We start from the raw sequence: 12632 nt of genomic DNA, 5'->3' as shown, positions 1-12632 counted from the left end.
AATTTATTACTGCTACAGGATAAGCCACAAGTTGAATCACTACAAGGGATTAATTTACTTTGACTAAATAACATTTGTTAAATATGACAGATTACGAGCTCCTTGAATTGTAACGCAAAAATGACAATTTATCATGATTGGATTTATGTATGACAGCAGATGAAGATTATTTCATTTACCCCACACCAAAGCATACAAAAAATTCGTCACATTACTGCCACTTCATTTACACAAGGATTTAACGCAAGTTAGTTTAGTCAAGTCAAGTCAAGTCAAGTCAAGTTTATTTGTATAGCGCTTTTCTCAACAGACATTGTCTCAAAGCAGCTTTACAGAAATCAACAGTCAAGGTGAATGGTGTGTATTTATCCCTGATGAGCAACCATGGCGACTGTGGCAAGGAAAAACTCCCTTAGATGTAATGAGGAAGAAACATTGAGAGGAACCAGACAAACGTACAAGAGTGAGTATTTCCTTTAGCCATAATTTATGGTTAAGACATCATACTGGGTAGTTCCTTTACTTTTAATAGTCCATCGCTATATAATACTAAAACGTAAAGATGTGCATCATGGAACTATGCTCTATCAGCATTCTGTTACTAATGCATGCAATAAAATTGAACTGTTTGGACACCAGAGGTCCCAATTTGCGCATTCTGTAAAATTTAAATGTATATAGACTTCACAATTGACATTCAATTACATTTTGTTCTATAGCTCTTAACATTGAACATCAGAAGTTTTACAAAAATGTAAAGATTGCAAATATAAATTTTAGCCTCATAAGTTTATCCCTATGGGCAGTGACTATGGCAAGGAAAAAACTTTGAGACTTTGCGCTAGCGCTATGAATTCTTTAGCGTTTTATGTTATTACTCTTAAAAGGAAAAAATCTTCACACATCGAGGGAGTAAATGAATAAAGGAATGAAGACTTTTGTTAAAGCTGAAATGCTGAAATAAGCAGAACAGTTATATTATCTTTATTACCCAAATGTGCTCTAACAAATGTAAAGAATTTTATTTTATTTTTGCATTTATTTTGTTAGTGAACCAATTTAATCAATATAATAAAAAAAGTGTATTGATTAATTTGATTCGTTTGGCTCTTAATGCCTTTTACTTTTTCCTACGTATGACACTTTTTTGTTTAATTGTTGTTACACTTTACCATAATTATCAAAAACTATTTTAAAGTCATGATCAACCTGTAGAATGTTTACAACGTCAGATAAAGTCCAACATTGAGAACATTCCATACTATCGGCCCAATCAATTCTCTAAACACACACACACACAACACACACACGATCAGATAAAAAAAAAAAAAAAAAAAAAAGCATCACCTATATTGCCTGTAAGGTCCATGATGTACTTTGCCTTTCACGTCAGCAGGCTACAACAGGAAATTAAGCAACTGAGAGGAACACATATCTAAGGTACTGCTCTCCCCAGACTGATGGCCATCTTTTGTTCCAGCACGTAGTAAATTATCCCTCACACACCAGACAGAGTTGGAAAGACTGATGTCTGCTAGCAAACTAGACTCAAAGCACAATGTAGAGGAAGTCAGTGTTCCATTAGTAACCCAACTTATATGAAGAAAAGTAATTGATTTCTCATTATTCACTGCTGCCTTGCATTCTCAATCATCACGACAGATTTCCACTATATCAGTCTTTCCGAGGTCTTATTCGAGATCAACGTTTATTTGCAGGGCTTGAAGAATAAGGTGCATGTGAAGAAGTGTTGACATTAAAGCAGCAATTATAAAATTCATGTCCACGTTCCAGCACATGACAGAGAAACATCACAGAACTCATGAGTGGGAGTGTGCTTTATCATTGCTCTCTGATCTTAGAAAAGTGTCACACTTGTTTCTGGTTGAAATTCTGTCTCTGTTCAGACAGAGTTATTATCTTTTTTGGATGATCCTATGAGAAGTGGACAGCTGAGGCATATAACTGTTCAAAGCTGAACTTTTTTTATGTCTCAAATCATCTATAATGACCAAGTGATCATGTTTCATCAGTAGTGTGGTGTCAAAATGCACCCACTGTCATTTAAAAAGCATCACAGACAATCCTGACCAACACAAACTCAAAGGAAATGTTTCTATTCAGCCAGTCGACAACTTTTTAAAATGAAACCATCAGGTGTTTAGACTGGCACCAACCTTAACTTATACTGGCATCTGGGTGCTTGTTTTTGTACTAATCACACCCCACCTGCTTTTAACAATCACATGAGTTTAATAATTATGAGTTTCATTAAACAAATAGTTTCCCATCACCTACTCTACGTGGCCACTGCAGAGGGACTTTTTGAACACACCAGTATTTGTATTTACATGGCTATTATTCACCAATATTTTGTATGTAATTTTAGCAATAAAAAAATTTCTAAAAAGTTAAACAAATTACTTGTTAGTTTTAAGAGACTTAAAATGTCTTTTCTTCTCCCTTTTATTTCGTATTGCTCTTTAGTAAAGAATAAAGTACTTCTAATCTGATTACTCTATTTATTAATGGAATAATCATTAGAATAAAGGTAGTCCTCAGCTTACGATGGAGATACGTTACAACGACCCCATCATAAGTAAAAAATTATCCTAAGTCGAAGATGGTGCTATGTCTGTGACAGTCTTTCCTGCTTAATGCTGATTTATATTTTTTTTTTTGCTCTAAACTGATGGCTTTCCTCTTCTTTTTTTCACGACAAGCATGAGACATACTTGGGTGCTTGGAAGGCATGCTTTTATTACTAAAATTGCTGTTTGAAACAGAACAAAATACACACTGTCAGCTAGCCTGGTCACAGATCAGAAAGCTAAAAACTCAAATACAATACAGTCGCTGTAGTCTAATTAAACGATTTATGTTTCTAAGGTTTTCAACAGACAAAAGTTATAAGATCATGAAAATGCATGTATGGACTTTTGCTTGCTAAACATTCAGTGTACTCAAAGAATTTAACAATGTAAACCACTAGCTGACAACTCAAAATCTACCCTTCCAACCCCAGTACACTATAAAGACTTACATCAAGACCAATTTTTTAACATTAAGAGCTGTAATATTTTAATGTCATAGGCTGGAATATAATTTTTAAAAATGCCATTTTAGTTCACTGATATAAAGAGATAATGTACATAAGACAACTAAGAAGTTGTTGATTCAGAAAATAAACTAAACCACAATTCAGGCTATAATGTGAAATAAATGGTATATTAATGAGGTCAGGGACACTGTTATTTAGTTTACAAATTTAATGTGGTCACAAACATCTAACAGCAACAAAAGTGGCCTGAGTGACCAGATAAGACACATGACCAGAGATATTGTAAACAGTGTCTTTCACCTACATGCTTATGTTGAGAACATTGGATAAAATGACTGACTGACTATAAATATATCACCAACTGATCGTGTCATAGTTTTGTGCACGGTTATAAAATGCCAGTGCTATTATTACCACTTATGACTGACAAGGGCAAAGACAATATTTTGTAACATCTAAAATAAAAAGATGTATTTTACAGGTCTCTTTACACAAACCCTTGAAGAGGAACCATCACAAAGGACCAAGTATTTAATGAAATCCCTAATTAAAGAGCAGCCGAAAGATATCCCTTCATCTGAACACAATATAAAGTTGAGAGTGCTGAGGGAAGAAAAAAATAAATAAATTAAAAAAAATACACAAATGTCATACAGTGTGACTGCTCGTTTCTTTGACATTAAACATTAGGTCTGCGATGGTGATACACTATAATTAAAACCAAAATTCAGAGTTTAAGCACAGAATTCTGAAAACACCACACTTAGCACTTGGACATTTCCAAGATTTAGAAAAATGCACCCCCTCCCCTGCTCTGGGATCATAGACTTTGTTTGCTACAAAAAAAAAAAAATGCCCTGAGCACATGCTGTTTAAATCTCTTATCCTAGACATAACATAAAAGGTGAAGATAGAAAGAAGAAACATGAGGAGAACGAGGAGAATGAGAATGAGGAGATCAGGATCAAACTAAGGATGCTGAAGCTATGAGTGGCAATGCTCCCACACCACTAAAACCCTCTCACTGCTCTAAATCATGTGTCAAATACAAGTGCCAAATTCAGCCTTTGTTTCATTTGGCCCCTGTAAACCTAAATACCTTAAACAATAAAGAAAACGTTAAACAGCCCATTGTACAGCACTGCACAACGTTTTACAGCAGAACTACGGTAGTTACTGCAAAATGCTTTACATATGTGCACTCTGTTTTCGATAGAGTTTGGCTTGACTGCAGACCGAAACTCAAATTAAAATAATCAACTTGGGCTGGATGCAAGTCACATTCAGGTTAAAAAGCTATTCAGAAGCATGTGTGTGCTGTGCTGGTAATAGTATAACCAGAACATCTATTAATTGAGATACAGAATAAAATTATATTTATTTGCACAATGAGTGATGTGTTTTTGCATTTCGGGTAGATGTAGTATACTGTCAAAAATAAAACTTAGACTACTACTTTACTTTAGTAAACTTTACTCCAGTTCTTTTGAAAATAATAAAATAACATGTATCGAGGGAAAAGGACACTTTTTTTGGGGGGCAATTCCTGCCTTTTGTTCGAAGTAAGCAGGATACTTCACCAGATCTCTGTGCTTATAGTGTAGCTCTCGGCTGTGTAGTTTTCAAACGGAAACAGAAAAAGAAAAATTGCACTCTCCCAAATGTTTCTCATCACAGCAGCTGATGCCCAATAAAATGTGATTTAACAAAGTGTTCGAAATGTTTTACTACTGTATAATCAGTATAAAAAATGTTATTACCCAATAGAGCCTATGCTTTCTTAGCTCTCCTTTTTCTAATAGAAACTTCATATAAGTCAAGATCATTGGATTTGCCGGTAATTTGCACATTTGGATTACATATTTTTAGCCTCAGTTGATTTGGGTTAAAACATCAAGTCTTTTATAGAACAAGAACTGACATTTTATCACATCAGATGAAGACTTGGCAAAGCTTTTATTCCCTCTCTTTCTGTCAATCAGTGATCGCAAAAGGGAAAAAGATTTATGAATTTTCTTATCTACAGAGGTGTTGATCTGTAAAAGCATTTGAAATTGATTTATTCAAAATCCATCATTACCTACTTTTATCTTAAATGAAAAAGCCATGTCTGATGCAAGAGCAAAAACTATAATATTTAGATAGGAATTAAGTGAATCTAAATTATACTAATAAAAAAAAAAAATCAATAACCTTGGCCAGGTATATATATATACATGTATATATCATTTGTAGCTGTTCATTCTCAAAACCATGACAATGTTTATAATCATAAGTCATCAGTATTATGTATTTTTTGGGAACCCAATGGTGTGACAAGTGCATAAATATACACAGTAATACAGCAAGGACAAAAATAATAGTTTCTGTATAATAAACATTTTCTACAGTAATACCATTCTAATGCAATTTATCTTTTTTTTAATGCAACTAAACAGTCAACTGTGTGTCGTTATATTAGTGATTAGGATAAGAGAACTTGCATTAGAGAATCTCTAAGCCTTGAATGGAGATTTAAACTGATTCATTGTGACATTTGATTTTTGTTTTTTAATTTATTTTTTTAACTTCATCCATATTTCTAGTGAATAGAACCTATGGATGCACACATGCTTATTTAGACTCAAACATATGCACTATGTGAACAAAATTATTGGGACACCTGACTTTTTCAGCTATATGTGACTCTTCTCTAAAGTCTTCTCTCAAAGTTGGAAGCACACATTTATATAGAAGTTCTTTGCATGTGATAGAATAAAATGTTCCCCTCACTTGATCTAGGAGACTCAAACCTGTTCCAGCATGACAATGTCCCTGTGCACAAAGTCATATCCATGAAGACGGTTTGGAGTGGAAGACCATGAGTGCCCTGCTACAGAGCTCTAACCCTAATGAACACCTTGGGATGAATTAGAATACCGGCTGGACCACAGCCCTCCTCAACTTACATCAGTATCTGACTTTACTACTAACAATTTGAATGACCACTAATCTCCATCACCACACGCCAAAATCCAACCTCCAGAAGAGTGGAGGTTATTATAACAGCAAATGAGAACTAAATGTGAAATGGAATGTTCAAAAAGCAAAAGCGACTCTTATGGTCAGGTCTCCACAAACGTTTGCCCACATATTCATGCGTCATATTGAGTCTTTCACTCTTATGCACATTTTACATGAATTTTTAAATCATGACAACATATAAGAACCATGTACAGTGGTACCTTGACCTACAAGTGCATTAATGTACGAGTTTTTCAAGATACAAGCGGTCATTCGGTCGATTTTTCGAAAATTGATGTACAAGCTCGAGACGCCGCTGCTAGATGGCGAAGCCAGAAAGCGAAAATTGTGACGAAAATTAAGATAAGCAAAAAATAAGCAAATGTGCAAAAAATTAAAGGTTTAGGTATACATAGTGTACAGTAGTAAAAGTAAAAAAAGTTTTCCCTCCTCCTCTGATTATCGCTCGTCCACGGAACGAATTAAACTCGTAGGTCAAGGTTCCACTGTAATTTCATATAATGTCTTGCGATAAGAAGAAATGATACTTTTCTTGCTGCACATCCTAGTTGAAATCATGAACATTACCTCACAGCTTGGAAGCTCTGAACAAGGTCATCTAACAGTCTGTTGTTCCTCAGCTCTTGTTCTGTCAGGGGCTGAAATTGAAAGTTGATATTAACTTTGATACATATTCAACTTAATATAGTTACACCTTTACTCAAGACATGATTTACAACACCAGTAATCTGAACTAACAGATAAATGATTTTAAATTACCAATATTATGTTACAGAACAATGGAATAGGCTATAGAGAGCAAGTGCAGTTGGGTAATACCCACCGTGTTGCAAACTGGACACAGCAACTTGTAGGAAAGAAATTTGCGTATACAGAGGGAGCAAACTGTGGAAAAAAGCAAACAACAATCTAATCAAAATAATTCTTTTTCACCATATTAAATCACATGCATACTGTGGCAGACATTTGGCAATATTTCAGTCGTTCTAAAAAAATTTTGAGAAAGAGAGAAACAATCTGGTGGGGAAGTCATTTTGTCAGTTATTTCTATATTAATCCATATTTCCATATTAAGCAGTGTAGGTAACATGACGGGGCCAAACTGGAAATTGTTGTACAAATGTACAGGACACACACACACACACACACACACACACACACACACACACATCCACTCCATATTACACAACACACCTTTTTTTGGTTGTAATTGTTGCTTTGTTTGTTGTATTGCTGTCTTTTTATGGACAGTTTGTGTCATTAAATTAAATGATGATAATAATGAAAAAAAGAAAAAAAAAAAAACATTTTGAAACAGAATTAAAATTTATTTGCCAAAGCCTGCAACATCAGAACACAGGACAAAATCAGATACTAATAAATAAATACGCTTCACTACTGTGACCAACTGCTGGGTTACATGCTGTACTTACAGTTATGAGAGCACTGAGTCATCATGGATATATTCAAGAAGTCGAAGCAAATGGGGCATCGGAGCAAAGTGTCGAAATTCTGTTTTTTAAAAAACAAAATCAAAAGAGAACTGATACAGAACAACTCTAATTCATTCATATGCAATATTATACATTTCTTAAGATGTACACTTTGGTATTCTGTATAAAACAGTACAACAACGATCCAGATATATTACGCATATTAAACATACACTAGTGTTAATGTAGGACTGCGACAGATCCCTTATACAGGATAAGGAGGCATCAGAGACTATTAGGACATCTTTTTTTGTTTTGCTTTGCTTTGCTTGATTAAGCGCTCATGTCACACTCAAATTTAAATGTGTAGTGCAGATTTATTAAACAGGATTACCACACAGAGCAGAACTTCTCAAACCTAATGCAGCCTGGGACATGGAATGTATCTGAAACTAATACTAATTCCACACAGCTCCCTAGTACTGATTACATTTATGAATATTTGATTCAAAAATAAGGCTCATTATTTAAATGTGTATGGGGTATTTATTTACACAACAGAGCTTTTTAAAGAACCCAAGTTACTGAGCTTTAACCAATTAAACCTGTATAGCAAACTATTACACAGTATAACAGAATGGACAGAAAACACAGAATAGTACTTATGTTATTTGACCATTTTATCTTCTTGATGTCTTCCTCTGCACAATCTTGCACAGTTATACTGTATATTAACATTATATACCACAGTACCTACTGCACCTTCTGTACATGTCACTTTCAACCCTGTACAGTACATATGGACCCAAACCCTCATTTAACATATTGCTATTTATTTCTAATAGGCCACTTATGCACATCCGGTTGGATGCTAAATGCATTTCATTGGCTCTGTATATGTACCTTGCCCAATGAGAATAAAGTTGAATCTAATCTAACTATACTGGATATCGAATAATTATTTAACTTTCTTTCTCTCAACTACTATACAATTTATAGACAAAGGATTCTATGTTCTTTTTGTGAACATCCCATTCCACATTTAGTTCCCATTTGCTGTTATAATAACCTTCACTCTTTTGGGAAGTTGTTTCATTACATTATGGAGTGTGATTGTTGAGATATGTGCTTATTCAGAAGCAAAGGGCATTAGTAGCTCATTGGTTAAAGCTCAGGGTTACTGATTGGAAGCTACCACTGTTGGGCCGGTGAGTATGGCCCTTAACCCTCTCTGCACTCTGTCCCCAGCTTCCCTAACAAGCTGGAATATGCGAGAAAGAATTTCATCATATTGTAAGGTATGTGACAAGTAAAACTTTTAGTAACTCTTAAGGACAGGTACTGATGTAGGGTGAGGAGGCCTGGGGTGCAGTCATCGTTCCAATTCATCCCAAAGAGTAAGGTTGAGGTCGGAGCTCAATAACAGGTCACTCAAAATCTTCCAACCCATGATGACTAGATGTTTATGGAGTTGGCTTTGTGTACAGGGGCATTGTCTTGATGGAACAGGCTTGGGTCTCCGAGTTCAAGTGAAGGGAAATTGTAATGTTACCACATCATCATCATCATCATCATCTTCTTCATCCACAGCGGCTCATCCATCTCCATACCACCCTGTCCTCTACATCTGCCTGTTTCACACCAACTACCTGCATGTCTTCCCTCACCACATCCATAAACCTTCTCCTTGGCCTTCCTCTTTTCCTCCTTCCTGGTGGCTCCATCCTCAGCATTCTTCTACCAATATAACTCGTGTCCCTCCTCTGCACATGTCCAAACCATCTCAATCTCGCCTCCCTCACCTTGTCACCAAAACGTCCTACATGCACTGTCCCTCTAATAATGTCACCACATCTAAAGATCCTATACAACTGCTTTCAAGGTGAGCCACATATAGACTGGAAAAGTCTGGTGTCCTCAGACATTTATCCATATATGTCCAATTTGTCACAAACTAGTGAGATATCTTTGGAAACTTTTAAAGCGTGTTGTGGTCATTTAAATGCATTGAAGGTAGAATAACTCAGTAAAAAACTATCCTTCGGGCTCGGACTAACTCGGGTGTTTCCGTAAAAGCCACTGAAAGATTCAATAAATGCCGGAATGTTATTGTTGTGCATTAGCATAGCAAGCCTACTAATCAGCAGTCCTATTGAACAGATGTTAAACCCTGTTGTATGAACACAGTGAAACATTGTTTAGTTCATTTTTACTGTTATTATGTTAGATTCACTGTAACCCGTGCAGGATAAAAACACTACTGCCTGTAACTCTAGTTGCTAGCTGCTTAGCTTGCTACATGTCTAGCAATGTTGCCCGGGTTGGGATTTTATCGAGCTGAATTTTTATTGTCAGAACTTACTTTCAGGCATGACAAGTTCGGTGGTAAATCCGCTTCGACACTATGAGACATTTTATCCAACAACTTGCTTATTTGGTTTATTTGTTTGGTTAAATATACGCTATACACTCCACTACCCAACTCTCTTACTGAAACAAATGAAGAAATTCCGCGCGCACTTTTTTTCCTCCTGCCGCACTGACGTCACTTCCGCCACTTCCGCTTACATTTTCTCGCCTTAAGAGTTTCTGGATGTGATATTGGATGTTTGTTTGTTTTTTACTTTACCTTGTGATTTTTGTCTTAACTTGATGGTTTGTTCGTAGTTGTTTAACGATTCGTCTTATATTAGTTTTTATATTGTAAATTGAAATTATGTCAATTATTGTTTGAGTTCAAATCACAGTTAAAAAGTCTTTATTTACACTGTTTGCTGTTCTACTAATTATATATTTAAAAATGTTTTCATTGTCTATTGTAAAAACAAATTGTGAACTTTATCTTGTTTTCTTTCACAAGATTGTTTATATGATATAAAACACAGTAACTATACATACCCAGTGTTAAGACAAAGATAATGGAATTGAGATGATATAATATTGATACTGTGGCATAACCTTGTTTTTTGCCTCGATTACTATGATTTCTATTACATGATTACTGTTACAAATACAGCCTTAATAAAACCATAGTAATATAACTATGGTTAGCATGTTGGCAGAAATAAAAACATAATCAAGGTAAACATGGTCCCTGGCAGTCTGGGATACTTTCTAGACAAACTAAAGGCAATCACTAAATTACAAGATAAGGTGAAGAAAAGTTCTGATTATGTTTGCACTGTTTAAAAGAGTAAAGGCTTCACATAATTGCATAAATATATAAGGGTTCTTAATAAAAATGGATGATGAGTGTGTATATATACAGCATATAATTGTTAGGATGAAATAGGTTTGAGTGTCATACTTCCAGTGAAAGGAAATCTAAATTTATTTCACTTTCAAACACATTCTAGAAATGTTGGTGCCTCCTGGAGATTTGAGAAAAACTACATATGGGTGCAATGGTTGGGTGTCCACATACCTGACAAATTATTATTTGCTACAAATTTAGAAAACATTTTGAATAGGTCATATTTGAATGTTTATTTTATTGGCATATTTTTTACTGTGATGTCTATTTGATGTTTGCTGATGAGATGGAGAGGAAGTGGTTCATACATTCAACTATCTTTAGTAATCAGTTTATACTGCCGGTGATGCAGTGGGTTAAACTAACCACAAATTTTGACAATGCACACCAGTTGGGATGACAGTCCTTCTTAGGACGCTTTTCACACAAAATCCTTTATATCTTTGTGCACATACATGCATGTTTTGGGGCCGTAAAAAAAACCCAGGGAACCTCAAATGGAAGGTGAAAGCACCATTAGCTAAAATGAACATAAGCTGCCAAATGGATGTGAGATAATGTTGAGCAATCAGAAAGAACATTTCAAGAACAATAACTGAACTCTATAAGCACCGTATCCAAAAGTGTAGTTTGCCAAAGTATAAATTAAAACATTAAGAAAGTGCTTGTGTTGCTTAAGAAAGTAAGAGGGAGGGAGAGCGAGGACAAGAGAGAAAGTGAGAGAGAGAGAGAGAGAGAGAGAGAGAGAGAGAGAACAACAGTATCAGCAATCACCTCCTGCCTGCTATTTTTAATTATTTGTTATTTGTATTTGCTCATTTAATAGTAACAATATTTGCATAAGGGAAGTAGTAGCTCGGTGGTTAAAACATTGGACACTACATAAATAATTATACAGTAGGTAAACAACACCAGCAGTTCACTCTTCTTCTTCTTCTTTCGGCTGCTCCCATTAAGGGTTGCCACAGCAGATCATCCGTCTCCAAACCACCCTGTCCTCTACATCTGCCTCTTTTACACCAACTACCTGCATGTCTTCCCTCACCACATCCATGATCCTCCTCCTTGGCCTTCCTCTTTTCCTCCTACCTGGTGGCTCCATCCTCAGCAGTCTTCTACCAATATAATTCATGTCCCTCCTCTGCACATGTCCAAACCATCTCAATCTCACCTCCCTAATCTTGTCACCAAAACATCCTACATGCGCTGTCCCTCTAATAAACTCATTTCTAATCTTGTCCATCCTCATCACTCCCAACGAAAACCTTAACATCTTCAGCTCTGCTACCTCCAGCTCTGCCTCCTGCCTTTTACTCAATGCCACTGTCTCTAATCCATACAACATCGCAGGTCTCATCACAGTTATATAAACTTTCCCTTTCATTCTTGCAGATACCCTACTATCACAAATCACTCCTGTCACTCTTCTCCAACCACTCTCACTTCCTCCTTACTAATCCTATCTACATCCTGCTTTACCAACTCCACCTCATCCAACCTTCTCTCTCTCTGATTTTTCTCATTCATCAGCTGCTCAAAATACTCCCTCTACCTTCTCAACACACTCTCCTCACTAGTCAACACATTTCCATCTCCATCCTTTATTGCTCTAACTTGCCACACCAGCAGTTCACATATTAAATAAATTACTAACTTTTTGGTTATGGGAGATAAGAAAAGACAACCCATTCTGTTCCATCTGGCAGACCTTTTATATTTGGTGTAGCAGTCTACCATGTGATATACCCAGACAACACCACAGCCCTTTACACAGACCCAAGGTGTGCTCTACAACTGATTTAGCAAGAGACTGTGCATCAGTGTAATGTCTCTCCTGTGCAGGATTTGGGTTAGGAAATGA

General features: G+C 35.9%; 1 protein-coding gene across 6 annotated transcripts in view; it reads right to left on the bottom strand.

Moving 5' to 3' along the window:
- rad18 (RAD18 E3 ubiquitin protein ligase) overlaps window positions 1-10067 on the bottom strand; it is a 60815-nt gene extending 50748 nt beyond the window's left edge. For all 6 annotated transcript variants that reach the window (XM_046851070.1, XM_046851061.1, XM_046851077.1 and 3 more), the window contains exons 1-4: window positions 9881-10067; window positions 7519-7597; window positions 6909-6970; window positions 6653-6723 (exon numbers count right to left, since the gene is read on the bottom strand). In XM_046851070.1, the coding sequence (XP_046707026.1) occupies window positions 6653-6723; window positions 6909-6970; window positions 7519-7597; window positions 9881-9931 (263 nt within the window). In that variant the 5' untranslated portion in view covers window positions 9932-10067. The remainder of the gene's footprint in view (window positions 1-6652; window positions 6724-6908; window positions 6971-7518; window positions 7598-9880) is intronic.
- Window positions 10068-12632: the final 2565 nt, after the last annotated feature.

This window comes from Silurus meridionalis, chromosome 1, assembly GCF_014805685.1.
Source record: "Silurus meridionalis isolate SWU-2019-XX chromosome 1, ASM1480568v1, whole genome shotgun sequence".
NCBI lineage: Eukaryota > Metazoa > Chordata > Actinopteri > Siluriformes > Siluridae > Silurus > Silurus meridionalis.
The sequence above is the reverse complement of the archived record's forward strand: the minus strand, read 5'-3'. Positions and strand labels throughout refer to the sequence as shown.